Source organism: Macroventuria anomochaeta (assembly GCF_010093625.1).
Source record: "Macroventuria anomochaeta strain CBS 525.71 unplaced genomic scaffold BU25scaffold_14, whole genome shotgun sequence".
Taxonomy (NCBI): Eukaryota; Fungi; Ascomycota; class Dothideomycetes; order Pleosporales; family Didymellaceae; genus Macroventuria; species Macroventuria anomochaeta.
In genome coordinates, this window is record NW_022985375.1 from 64,673 (window position 1) to 77,804 (window position 13,132).

General features: G+C 56.0%; 6 protein-coding genes across 6 annotated transcripts; 2 read left to right on the top strand and 4 right to left on the bottom strand.

Moving 5' to 3' along the window:
- Window positions 1–348: 348 nt before the first annotated feature.
- BU25DRAFT_457911 (glycoside hydrolase family 10 protein) lies at window positions 349–1,404 on the bottom strand (the record flags this gene model as incomplete). The annotated part of the gene is made up of 1 exon (XM_033710155.1): window positions 349–1,404. One exon carries the CDS (start codon window positions 1,402–1,404, stop codon window positions 349–351), a length of 1,056 nt encoding a protein of 351 aa, XP_033562233.1.
- A 729-nt stretch (window positions 1,405–2,133) lies between these two features.
- BU25DRAFT_38832 (Inosine/uridine-preferring nucleoside hydrolase) lies at window positions 2,134–3,660 on the bottom strand. Its single transcript, XM_033704472.1, has 4 exons — window positions 3,568–3,660; window positions 3,504–3,518; window positions 2,918–3,433; window positions 2,134–2,866 (listed from the first exon to the last, which is right to left on the bottom strand). The coding sequence occupies exons 1-4, from the start codon at window positions 3,598–3,600 to the stop codon at window positions 2,288–2,290; spliced, it is 1,143 nt and encodes a 380-aa protein (XP_033562234.1). The 5' UTR covers window positions 3,601–3,660; the 3' UTR covers window positions 2,134–2,287.
- Window positions 3,661–3,810: 150 nt separating this feature from the next.
- BU25DRAFT_410164 (uncharacterized protein) lies at window positions 3,811–6,221 on the top strand. The gene is made up of 2 exons (XM_033706216.1): window positions 3,811–4,555; window positions 4,607–6,221. The coding sequence occupies exons 1-2, from the start codon at window positions 4,126–4,128 to the stop codon at window positions 6,076–6,078; spliced, it is 1,902 nt and encodes a 633-aa protein (XP_033562235.1). The 5' UTR covers window positions 3,811–4,125; the 3' UTR covers window positions 6,079–6,221.
- A 904-nt stretch (window positions 6,222–7,125) lies between these two features.
- On the bottom strand, window positions 7,126–8,382 carry BU25DRAFT_312034 (uncharacterized protein; the record flags this gene model as incomplete). The annotated part of the gene is made up of 2 exons (XM_033702148.1): window positions 7,126–8,220; window positions 8,296–8,382. Coding segments are annotated over 2 exons (1,182 nt in total), but the record flags the coding sequence as incomplete, so codon positions are not given.
- Window positions 8,383–8,933: 551 nt separating this feature from the next.
- Window positions 8,934–11,310, bottom strand: BU25DRAFT_38866 (uncharacterized protein). Its single transcript, XM_033704485.1, has 2 exons — window positions 11,049–11,310; window positions 8,934–10,846 (listed from the first exon to the last, which is right to left on the bottom strand). Exons 1-2 carry the CDS (start codon window positions 11,160–11,162, stop codon window positions 9,272–9,274), a joined length of 1,689 nt encoding a protein of 562 aa, XP_033562237.1. The 5' UTR covers window positions 11,163–11,310; the 3' UTR covers window positions 8,934–9,271.
- Window positions 11,311–12,586: 1,276 nt separating this feature from the next.
- On the top strand, window positions 12,587–13,076 carry BU25DRAFT_490705 (uncharacterized protein; the record flags this gene model as incomplete). The annotated part of the gene is made up of 1 exon (XM_033711507.1): window positions 12,587–13,076. The coding sequence occupies one exon, from the start codon at window positions 12,587–12,589 to the stop codon at window positions 12,926–12,928; it is 342 nt and encodes a 113-aa protein (XP_033562238.1). The 3' UTR covers window positions 12,929–13,076.
- Window positions 13,077–13,132: the final 56 nt, after the last annotated feature.

Genomic DNA, 13,132 nt, shown 5'->3' on the forward strand with positions numbered 1-13,132 from the left:
TCGTTTGTCTTCAGCGGTGACGTTTTCTTCACTGTTTCATCCTCTTACCGAGGGTCGTTTGACAGAGAGATTGATGTTTCTACAAGAGAAGTTCGAAATGATAGCACATTGACATCTTTTCGATGATTTTGGACATCTTGTGTGTCTCCTCGAGAATCCCACCGTGAGTGCCGCAAGTCCAAATCTTGAGAGATCGAGAATCTTGTATGAAGCCCGGGAGGGAGTCACAGGTGCCGGAGCGAAGTGAGAAACGACTTCACTCTCATCACGAGAACATGAAACCACGCCACAGAAGCAACGTACTCTCTTCAAACTTGCTACTTTACAAATCCCCTTCCAACACACCCTCTACTTCGCAGCAGCCTTCAGCACATCCGCAACAGCATAGTACGCCGGCTTGCGGCTGAAATCAGTGTTGTACAGCGTCGCATTCCCCTGCCCCGGAAAGGTGGACGGCACCCACGACACGGGGTCCCAGAAATCCCAAACTGTGACTCCGACGCAGCGCTCCTCATCCACACATGCCTTAACCGAGTCAGCATAGTTCTTCGCCTGGGTGGCCTGTTTGGTCGCGTCGTCGGGCAACGCGGTGCGCACATCCAACTCCGTGAGCGCGGTTTCAAGACCGAGCGACGTGTAGAGTTGCTGCGCCGCGCGGATCTGGTCGTAGCTCGGCGAGCTGCCGGTGACGAAGTGCGCTTGCAGACCGATTCCATCAATAGGGACGCGCCGCTTCTGGAAGTCCTTGACCAGGGCCTGCACAGCGAGGGTCTTGTTGTTCACAGTCTCCATGTTGTAATCGTTATAGTACAGCTTCGTGCCCGGCGCGGTGTACTTGCGCGCGAATTTGAACGCGTACTCGATGTAAGACGGCCCGATGGTGTCGAGCCAAATGTCGGAGCGGTACGTGCCGTTGTCGTTGAAGGCTTCGTTGACCACGTCCCAGGCGTAGCAGTCGTTGTAGTAGTGGCGGGCTTCGTTCTTGATGTGGTTCTCGAGGATGTCGATGAGCTCCTGCTTGCTCCACTTTTGGGATGTGAGCCACGTGGGGAGCTGCTGATGCCAGACGAAGTTGTGGCAGCGGCGCAGCTGGCCTGCTTTCTTGCTGGGCACGACGATTTGGTCGCCGAGAGTGTAGTTGAAGACATTGCGGGATGGCTCGATGTTGACCCATTTCTGGCCGTTGGCGGGGGTGACCTGGTTGAACTCGGACTTGTTGAAGGCAATGTCGGTGTATTGTTTGTTGTCGAGGACGACGTTGTCGATCGCTGTGCCGAAGTACTTCAGGCCTGCCTTCTTCGCGAGGTCGGCAAGACCTGGAGCTGGCTTGGGCTTCTGAGAGGCTGGGTACGTTGGCGAGGCGATAGCCAGAGGAAGGAGGGAGAGGGCGAGGGTGACCTTCATGTTGGCTGTAGGACCAGACGACTACTTGAGAAGCGGAAGGAGCTGTGATGAAGAGCTGATTCTTTGATCGTCGGGAAGGCTGTCGATATATATATATATATATATATATATATACTCTTATGTGCCACAAGATGCATGCTTGGTCACGACAAGCAATGCCCAAGTCCCGGCAATGCATCCTTCTGCACGACAAGCAATTCATCCGGTTAATTGAACGTGGAAGCTACCCAAGGACCAGGCCAGGCCGTGGATCTCATGGCTACGAACAGGAGAACACTACCGTTGAAGCAAGGTACAGAAGCGCTAGGCTGGGAAGTGACCAGGGTATGCATTAGTCGATACCGATTGTAGTAAGCCAGGCGCGGTTGTTCCTGGCTTCAATATAAGCTCACTGAATATAGCCGGGTTGCAAAACAAAACACGTGGTGCTTTATGAAAGGGTTTGGACAGCTATCTATGTGATAGCAATCTTGTGTCTCGATGGTGCAGAAATGTATCTCAGAGCGCATACGCGTGTGGTTTCGCTTTCTCTTCAGTATGAAGAGGACGATGCGATGAACAAGCATGACGAGCATTCGGCTATAGAGGAGCGGCAACGGCTGTACCCCGCAAGTCTCCGTCACTCCGCGCGGAGGTTAGCGACTCTTAGGATGATCGTTCGGCGGGTGGAGAGCGAAACATCGGTGTTGTGAACGACTCGGGATGCGCTAACAGGGTAAAAGGCTAATTGCAAGAGTTGTGGGAACTGCGGCTCTTCTACATGGCTAAGATCGCAAGCGAGGATGGCGGGTGCATGTGGCTGTCTTTCTTGACGTCTATGATGAGGTAGAGAAATGGGAAGGAGGCAGTGGTGGGGAAGGCGCCATGGAAGCGACCTGCTCTTTCAATCGATCCCAACAAAGACGCCATCTTTTTCCAAGTCTTCGCGAGAGAGCTGCGGCATCGGACTGACAGCATCTGCACGCTTTAGAGCATCTTCTGCGAGGCCCCAAAACTTGTCGCGGTCAACGCCTCGCGGAATCCTGCAGCCGCCCTCGCCTGGCTGAAGTGCTGAGACCTTTGTCCTACCGAGCTCTCCGACTTCAGACTGGTGGAGGGAGTGCACGCCTTCTGTAACGATGTCGACGCGGAAGCGCTCGCCATCCCTGTCGTCGAAGATGTCGGGATAGAGGGCTGCGGCGACGGCGAGAGGGTCGTGCAAGGGTGGGCCTTCGGTGATTGAGAAGACCTCTGCATAAGTTCCTGCGAAGAACGCCATGATCTGGGCGAACAAGGCTCGTAGAGCAGACGGGAGCCGTGTTGTATCCACATCGAACTCAGCCCTCTGTCCGTACAACAAGGAGCGGCGGACCGCCTGTGTGCCAAGCACCTGATGGCTGAGGTCCAGAGGGATCAAGGTCGTCTTTGGCCGGAGAACGGGGTGCGAGAAGATGAAACGCGATGCTTCGGGATCGCAATAGATCTGTGTCCATTAGCCCTGAGCCCTGCGATGGTGTTCTTGCCAGCTACTCGCATTGAACTCAGCATAGGCGGTCCAGTTGCCGAAGCGCTCGCCCTCGCCCTTGACCTTGCCCATCGGGGCATCTGTGAACCGGTTCCCTACGGCACCACCCATGATGCTTAGGCCCTTGATATGGCGAGCCACGTCTGGGTGCTTCTGGAACAACAGCCCGATGTTGGTCAAGGTGCCAGTGGACACCAGCCATGCAGTGTTGGGTGGTGTCGCAATGAGCGCTCGATGCATGGCCTCGAGGTAGTCGACATCGGCGACGGCCGGCTCGACGGGCTGCGGCAGCAGTGTCACTCCGTCCAGGCCGCTCTCGCCGTGGATGTCGGCTGCATGGACTGCATCGCGCACGATTGGCTTCGCAGCGCCAGGGTAGACCTTCACGTCGCGTCTTCCTAATGCCTCCAGTATGGCCCGTGTGTTGAAGGTGGTCTGATCGAGGGCGGCGTTGCCGTGCACGGTGCTGACGCCTAGGAGTTCGGCGCGCGGATCGTGAGCGCTGAGGAGGAGGGCATATGCATCCTGAAGTACACAGTGAGCGATAGTGAGCGATAGTGAGCGATAGCAATTCATGGCAGCGGACTGCTCCTACATCGTGACCCGTGTCCTGGAACTCGTCAATACGGGTGCTGCTAGAGTCGCGAGCGAGTACGGACACAGTCGAGCCAGAGCGGAATTCTCGATGACATGGCGAGCAGTCGTATGCTGTGATCTCATATATGAGCCTGTCTTGAGGCCGCTGTCCCACGGATGATGCGGATGCAGGGTCCAGCCACGTTTGGCGGCGGTTCCCAGGTTGCGGGCAGGGGTCATGAGGGCCGCCGCTAGCTGACGAACGCGGAATTGGAGACCTTCAATTGGCGCACCACTGTTGGTTATGCATCTACACTCCCTCTCACAACATGTACTGTTCCGAATAACTGCACACGACTCGGTGGAGGCAGTCTGACATCGTGCCATGCATCCTCGCCGGGCAGTGAGCAAGTTTTGACAGATCCCGGCGCTATCAAGTGTCCGTTCAGTCCGAGCACGCAAGCTACTTCTGTCAGCTTCATGCACGTTACGCCATCTCACCAACAGCTGCGCTTCTCTCCTACAGTTATCGACATCGTCGGCCACCTGTCTTTTGTGGTACTCAGGGCCTCGGGCGTCTGTGACATGTGGTAGGTGCCACATTGCACCTCTTCCATTTGCCACATCTCAGTTACCTCGTGATGGATCTCTTTCGGCGACACGAAGGGCATCAAGAGGTGGACTCGAAGTCATACTGGGCCCTTGGGTATTCGTTCGAGCCTTTGAATGACGAGCAGAAGCACCAGCGCCGCGAGAATCTCGACTATTACGGTTTCGCGGCGCAATGGTCTGTTCTGATCATCTTCGTACTGTTCCAGATGTCATTCGGCATCAGGTGGATCGTCACCAAAGGCATGCGCTATGAGCAGCCAAAGTCACCTTCGTTCAACAAGGGCAGAGAGAAGACCCTGGGGTGGCTAAAGAGTCTGCATAGTCGCTATGCGAGGACGACGTGGTGGATGCAGAAAGATGTAGTTCAGAGAGGGGATTGGGGGACAAGAGGAGAGTGGATTGGCGGAACACTATGGACCGCGTGGCTACTCTATCTGTGTTTTGTCAACACTTCGCCTGGTAAGCGGAACGAGTGTTGAACAAACAGCATCGATTTCCTGACCGTCGTAGATTATCTTCATCTGACCAAGCGCTTCGGCCAGATTGGAGCCTCACAGCTTCCTCTGCACTACCTTCTCGCTATGCGAACACCATACTCGCCAGTCCAGTGGATCACGCGTCTCTCGCACGAGCAGCTCAAAGCCGCCCATCAAATCCTCGGCCGCATCGTTTACCTGCTCTTCATCCTGCACGCAGTCTTCTACTTCGTCTTCTTCGCCATGTCCGGCTTCCTCGCCAAACGCATCAAAGACTGGGATGTCATCTTCGGCATCTTCTCTCTGACCCTCTTCGCCGCCATCAGCACAACAGCACTCGGCTTCGTGCGCCGAAGGAATTATCGCGTCTTCTACATCTCGCACATCGCCATCGCAAACTTCATCATCGTGCCCATGTACCTCCACGTTTCGCATATCCGGCTCTACGTCTACCAAATCATCATAGTAGAATGCTTACACCTAATCTTCCGTGCCATACGGCTGAAGATGTACCAAGGCACTCTGCGCCTCCTGCCCGGCACCAACCTAGTCCAGATCCGCATTCCGCTCCCCGACAACCACGCAGCCCTGGACTGGCACCCGGGTCAGCACGTCTACCTCACGCGCCCCTGGGGCAGCGCGAAGGCGCCGAGTTACTATCAGCAATGGTTGATGGTGAACAAATCCAACCCCTTCACCATCGCCTCGCTTCCCGCCGTGGACCGGGAACTCCTCCTCGTCGCGCGCACACTCAACGGGAATACCAAGCACCTCGGCGCGCTCGCGCAGAAACTCGCGCAGGGAGGTAGCGGGCTCCCAATGTTACCCACCGCAACAGGAGACATACCGATCTTACCCATTGCGCTCGAGGGCCCATACGGTGCATCGAACCGGCTCCCGGACCTGAGTGATTTTGATAAAGTGCTGCTGGTGGCTGGAGGCGTGGGCGCGACGTTTGTAATGCCGCTGTACCGCGCTATTGCGGAGTACCACGATACCACGCCCGGCGCAACACAAGTCCGGTTTGTCTGGGCGGTGCAGAAACTCGCCGACACGCAGTGGGCGTTCCCCGACACTCAGACTGAAGGTGAGGATGAAAGGGATGAGGCGAGAGAAGAGGCGGTGGGGAATGGGTTGTTGAATAAAGCGAGTACGGTCGAGGTCTACGTCACCCGTCCCTCCGGCGGCTCCCACAACACTGCTCCATCGACAAGTCCCATCTTCGCTGTGGACGACGACGACGAGGGCGAGCAGTTCGAGATGCAGGAGAATGAGCAGTTGTTGAGTATGGAGGAGCAGATGGAGCGGCCGCGGAAGGGCATGACTGTCAAGAGTGGACAACCGAAAATGGGCGGGATTGTGGATGAGGTGTTTAGCCGGGGAATCAGGACGGCGGTGATTTGTTGCGGGCCGAAGAGGTTGACGGAGGATTTGAAGAGGAGTGTGGAGGTGTATGTGAAGAAGGGGCATGATGTGTATTGGTATGATGAGACGTTTGGGTGGTGAAGACGATACCGATACGCATCGGATTTGTCATGATTTCCGAATATACATCTGACTTTGATATGACCGTTTGTCTAGAGGGACAGTGGCGAATTTTTACTTCCGATTCAAAAAAAAAAACGGCTTTTCGAACACTTCCGCCCAAGAGCGGCATCCAATGTTGCATCGACGCTTCAACCCTTGACCGTCACCCCACGCCGCTGGAGCTTATTGACCGTGCCGTGAATGCTCGGCCCCTCAACTCCCGTTGATTCGAAGCCATCGTAGCGAAGCGTGAGGTACTCGCGCAAACGACCGCACAGCCCGTTGGAACCTCGCAACCTCGCTGGTGCGCACAGCGCCTCTCCCTTCGCCATCATCGAAATCCTCGTCAAGCTCAGACTGCATGATGCACCGCTTCGCTATGAAGCTCTGGATGGCCTCTCCTTTCGGCTTGACGAAAATGCCAAAACCGGGTCAGCCGTGCAGATCGATTGAAAAGAGTTTTTCCTGTCTCACTCTGGGTGCAGTGTCTCAGTGCGGTAGGTGTCGAATCGTCTTCCCCACTTCCTTCGTTCTTCCTGAAGCTCCCGATCACAACCGCGTCTAGACTCACAGACTGCAGCCATAAGCGTGTACCTGTCACACTGTGAGGTGCGTGTCTGAAAAGCACTTTTGGAAAACAGAGAGCGAGGACGGCGCAGTTGGGAGGGTTTCAGAATGGCGAGGAATGTCACCTGTTGTAGTAGTGTGACCGTCCTGTGGGTGTGTTGGGTACAACGTGGGTAGAAAAGGAGAAGTGGAATGAGGGTGAGCTTGCTGTAAGGCAAGGTCTTAGCGTGCCTGCTCTGTCTGGCAAGCACACAATCTGGCGGCTATGAGCAAACGCATCGCAAACGCAGAACTGAAGAGCACTTTTCGGGTAACAGAGTGGAGAGAACGCGTCTCGTTGTTGTCAACAGTAGCTCCTACATTCTATCGATGCCGAGATCTACAGGCATCGAGACAGCGGCGCCACACAACATGGTCTGCCTTGACCTCTTGTATACACCCAATTTACATATTCGACTGCTTAGCCGCTTCATCCAGCTTGCTCAGCATACCCTGCACCTCCTTGACCAATGCCTTCCTCTGCGCCCTCGCATCCGGGTCGCCCTCTGTCTCCACACCATCCAGCTTGAAGATGATCTGCGTCAAGATGGTCTCGCTCAGCTTCTTGTACTCAAAGTCCCTCTTGCTCTTCTCTTCTGGGGGATTGCTCATGAACTGCACGCACAGCGGGACGAACTCGGTGTGGAACTTGCTGGCAATAGCATCGAGCTTGCCAGCTACTGTCAGCGGGGTCGCCGCGGGTTTTGGCTGTGGGGGCGTGGAGGATGGGCGCGGGCCGCCGATGTGCGAGGGGATGGGGAGGTACTCGGCGCCAGCGGGGGCGGCGGAGGAGTAGCCTGGTGTTGAGGAGCCAGAGGCGGGCGCTGGGCCCTTCTTCTTACTCTTCCTGCCGCCGCGTTTTCTCGACTTCTTCTTGCCGGAGCCGTTTGCGCCTGAGTCGACGTCGTCCGAGTCGGAGCCCTCGTTGTCGCTCCATTGGGGTGCGGTCTCGTCTGCCCCTGGGGCGAGGCCGCCGGCGGGCGCTTCGCCGACTGTGACGAGAATCTCGCTGCCTGTGCCGTCGCCGCGGAGCCCTTCTTCGCGCGCAGTCCGCTCGTCGAACTTCAGATTGCGGCCCTTGTGAAACATGCGTATCCGGCGGGCATCGTCGATGCCGAGCTTCTTTGCAGCTGCTTGCCTGACGGTGCCGATCTTCAGATCTCCATCGCGTATGCTGTGGGCAGGGAAGTGGGTCGGGTAATGCGTCCTCTTCTCCTTGAATACCACCACGTCCGTCTCGCGCTCTGGGTTCTTGTCGTCCCAGTCAACGATCTCCGGCGCGGTCCCGTTGTTCTTCCGCAAGTCTTCGTTTGTGATGTAGGAAAAGTCCGAGTCGTTCACAACGCCGGAGTTGGGCGATGCGCCTGGGCGGCCGAAGGGTGAAAAGCGTCCGCCCCAGCTGCCGCCGGCGCGAGAGAACCACGACATGGCAACGAAGACAGCAGCTAGTCCGATAGCAAGGGTGGTGAGGTACGAACGGTCGTCGAACCGCGGGTTCGTGACAAAGTCTGCGATCTCGGCGACGCGCAGAGTGTGGATGATTTTGCTGACCGTGTCCGTATTCTCTTCGTCCACGTGAACAGGAGGGACCGTGGTGGAAAGCGCGGGATGATTCTTGAAGAAGTGCAACGACTTCTTCACGTCGTCGAGGAGGGTGTTGATCGACGCCACGGTGAATGGGTTAGCGAGTGCCAGTCCCGCAAGCGAAGCAGGGCTGTTCACGCGATCGCAGGTGACGTATGGAAGCGGGTACAGAGGAGCTGTTTGGCGGTGAGTGGGGGTCGTAAGCTTGCGAATTGCTCTGATCGGCAAAATGTTTGGAGCGACGTGACGTCCCGCCGGAAAAGAATCGAGCACGAGGGTCTGTTGACAGACCTGACTAAGCCACATTCACATGCACGACCTGCGTGTCAACCAGCGAGTCTTGAAGCCGTCGTTGAGCACGAAAGAAATCACTCCATGTGACGGACACAAGCGGGCAAAAAGAAACCACTCCGTGTGAAGGAAACAAGCGGGCAACGCTTCGAAGATGTGGTTCGTTGAGTGTCTATACATTCTGCCACACTCAACGCAGCTTGTCTCGATACAGCTCTGGGCCAGCCTCGGCTGTCTCTTTCGCCCGTGCCTCGTTTAAAGCTACTGCTCCGTTCGCCTAAAGCTACTGCTCCGTTCGCCTAAAGCTACTGCTCCGTTCGCCTCAGGGCTCCTACGTAGATAGAAAGATTTGCTCCCATTCGCTTCAGCCTGTGTCTACAGACAAAACAGCGGAGCGCGTGTGCTCATCGACAGCGAAGTCGTTGGATGCGTGGATCTTGAGGCGGTGCTATATCTAGAAATGCAAACACCGGTCCACCACCGGATGTAGAGGGTACGATGATCTGGAATAATAACTCGAAAAGAAACTAAGTGGGACGCTGTACGCTATGAACCCAGTAATACAGAGGTGGGGGAAGAAGGCAAAAGGTATAGCCACCCCGCGCTCGAACGCCATGTACATGAAAGAAACGATTTGGTCGGCAGTATATTGTGGAGATGGGAAGGAAATGGGTATATGCAGGAACGGATGCTACATGACGATGCAGCATTTGCCCTTCTTCTCGGGGGTCTCTTCGCTCGGCTCCGGAACTCGGGTGGTTCTGGGCTTCTCGCTAGGCACTCGCTTGACTGACGCGGGCTTCGGCGAGGGCACGAGAGGGCTTTGCGGGATCGTTGGCGTGAGCTTGAACTGAGGCTGCTCAACTGCCGGAGATTTGTCGGCCATGGGCTCATGCTTCTCGTCTGACGGTGAAGGCTGCTTCTCTGGGCTTGGAAGAGGCCACTGGCCGCTCTCCCTCTCCTTCTCGAGCGCAACAGGGTCGATCTGAGACAGACGCTGAGTTCCCATCTCTTCGGTGTTGAGCAACCGGAAGTCTGTGTCATACATGGACCCGACTCGGCCCTCGTTCTCCCATTGCTCTTGTTGCATTCGCTTTGCGTGTGTGGGGATGATCTGCTGGTCTGGCGGAAGACGTGGGTCCGGCTTGTACATGGTCGCAATCCAAGGCGCTTCTCCTTCAGGTCGGTGGCCGGTGGTCGGACGAGAGACAGCATTTCCACTCGTGCCAGGCCGTTTGTTTGTACCCGAAACCTGTCTCGTCTTGGACGTAGTCTTTGTTGTGGTGCTAGTCTTCCTGGCGCCCGCAGCAGCCGCTGGCTTACCTGGCGTCTTCGCCTTGACCGGCGATCTGGGAGGTTGCTTCATCGACGACGCGCTAGCTGAAGAGGAGTTGTTGCGGGTGTGGCCATGCTTCCTGTCGTCTGTAATGTCGTCGAGAAGTACCTGGCTTCCCATGCTTCCGCTGCGTACTCGCGCACCAGCAGCAGCAATGTCTCCATTCCAGTTGGCGCTGCTCGTTCGTGATCTCGGCAGCGGTGCCTCCCGATCTGCAACTGCTGCCGGTACAGGTATGCCGCTCGTTTTCGGTAGAGGAATGCGAGACGTACTAGGCCTCACGTTGTGGTTTGTTCGCGACGACGGTGGCTGCATCTCTGGTGCTGGGCCCTCGCTACTTGCTGGACTCCATGCATGATACTGCTGTTCGTGTAGAGTTTCCTCGTCTTCGGCAGGTATACGAGACACCACGCGTCTTTCGTAGCGGTCATCGCCATTCTGCAGCCCCTCAGCAAGCTCAGAGTTGGTGCGGTCTCGTGTCCTCCGCGACCGGCTGTTCGATCTGCTTGTGCGCCCAACTCTGAAACCAGCCTCCTCCATTTCCCTGATCTCGATCTCCTTCAGCTTGTCTCGGTGGATCCAGTTGCTCTGGTCTGCTTCCGGATCGATAGGGCTTCCAGCGGCAGACTTGTTCGCACCGCGGCCCCTGACCGATGCTGGAGGCCCCATTTTGCCTTTGGTGTTGCTCTTGCCATGTGCGCCGTCTTGTTCGCCGCTGGCAATAATGTCTCGACTTGGCTTCTTGTGCAGTGAGCTTGCACGTCCCGACGCTTGCATCACCCTGTCGTCCTCATACTGGCCTTGCGACTCCCAGGTTGTCGAGCGAACGGGCTTTGCGAAGCCATTGGCTTGCGAGGTATGCGGTTGGCGGTTGGCGTACGCGGGCACTGAACTGCCGGACATGAAGGCTTCTTGATCGTAGGACTGCCTCTGGAAAACGTTGTCAGCAGCGTCTCATTTTGTTTGGTGTGAGGGGAAGCGTGGAGCTCTTGGGTTTTGGGGAGCCATAAGTTGAGTTCGCGCTACTGTCGTGCATCGCTGACCACCACAGTAGTGCCAGTAGCGGCGATCCCTGACCCAAAATTCTGTGCCACGGTGACACAAAAGGAGGAGAAGAAAAGGGCAAACGCACCGAACCGTCCAGTGGCACAGCGAACTCCCACGATCCTCCTGCGCCGTGCGAGCTGCTGGGCGGTGTTAACTGTTGGACTGGCGCAGGCTGACGAGACGACGCAAGGGCAGCCATAGGACGTGCTGCTGGCTGCAGTCAGGCAAAACAGAGACGCGGTCTCAGCTCTTGAGAGCGAAGAAGTAGTGTTTGGTGGGCGAGCGAGTCAGGTATTGGTTGCGATGACGACGTTGTGAAATGTTTCGAGTACAGGGAAGAGACGAGGCGCTTGTCTGGAATGATCGTGGTAAGAAACGTTTTTGTGTTGGCGACAGCCGCGGGAACGGGAGAGACCCTCGAGGACGTCGACCGAAGCCGTTGTGAAGAAGAGTGGATAGATAGAGGGTCCAGCAAGTGAGGAGGCGCGTGGAGGATTATGAGGAGGGGGAGGGTTGCATGCACGAGGCCGGGACACAAGCCAGTTCCCTGCAGCTGCTGCGCGCGCGAATTAGAAAAAGCAAACTGCGAAAACAAAGAGACACAAGTGACTGGTAACGACCGAACGACTCTGCAGCGCACTCTGCCCAGCGTCCAGTAGCTGAGTTTGCCTCGTGAGTCCTGCGAGCTGTCGACGCGAAGGAGTTGTTTTGCGGGTGAGAAGGGGAGGCAGCTCGAGGGCCTGGAGCGCTGTGATTCGTGCTTGGCTCAGAGATACCCTGCTTAATTTCGGGAGGCAGCCCTGCGCATGCACCACGGCGAAAAGGGCACGATCATCACTCCCTGCGGCCAGAGCGTGAACAGCGTTGCAGTGGAAAGAATGAAGAAGCAAGCAAACAGTGCCGTAGGCTAACGGCCATTGCAGTCTTGAGTGCGGCAAGTACGAGACAGAGCTACCTCCATTCACGAGACAGAGCTATCTCCATTCAGACTGTCACTACAAGAACAACATGCTTCCAGCGCAGCTGCTCGTGGCACCCTGGCCATCGTTTTTGATTGTCACACTACGTCTTGTACACTCACTGCTCTGTGCATCCCTGCAAAACCGTCACGTTAAGCTTCATTTTCTATAGCCATACCCGATGTACACGAACCTAGGCTTCGGTAGCTGGGCCATAGCGTTGACAGCGAGGTCGGGTTGCGTTCCCACTCGTCAGCGGCTCGGTCCTTGAGAGACGTTTGAAGGCTGGACCGGTTCCGGTGTACTCCCGGCGTTTTGAGCACGGCTTCGAAAAGAACTTCTCCTGTGCTAATCAAGTCACACGTTCACCTTGCAACGCAATGACTTATCATAGGTCACAGGATGAGCGAGCAGGCTTGAATGGCCACAGAATCCACGACAACGCATTGGAGAAGCAGGCCCTTCCTGCCTGATATGGAGGAGTATCAAGGAGGTCTCTAACTGGATGTCAAGAGATGGTATCACGAGGACGCAGCACTCACCAGTCTCAGCGATGTACAGCTAAGCCTGTAGGTCTTTAGTAGATGTTTTGACAATCGAGTCTTTTGAGTGAAGTATTTGGCAGTCCTTCGTCTACTTGCAGATTTGCGAGCTGACCTCTAACATGTCCTCCAACATGCTTTACGGGATTATATTGGCAGCCTACTCTGCCCATTCCAACTCCCACCACTCCTACAACGACCGACAATCCTCCGAGGATTTCCCATCAACACTGAATACGCACAATGGGGCGAGGATGCCAGCAATGCCCAGTGAGCTCGCAAAGCAACGGGTAGCAAGTCTACCTCGCAGATCAGAGCTGCTGGCACTGGACACATATGACCAGGACCCGTCTGCTATTGTTGCAAAACAGCAAAGCGCTGTCATGGTCTTTGCGAGCGAATGCGGTGAGCTGCGGAAAGGACTGCTGGAGGCTCTCAGCGCGCCTACAGGTTCTGCTCAGTAGTTGCAGATATGGTTGTAATCCTCGTATACTTTGTTTAGTCATGACAAAGCTGCAGACTAGCATCGAATGCCTCCCATTGTTTCGAGGGCCGCAGGCAATAATGAGGAAGTTCAGTTTCTCTGAGCACTGGGCTGTCAGTTGAGCAGAACATCACACGAAGAGAGAAGATTGTTGTTGGGGAGCGAGGCTTGCAGATTATATGCT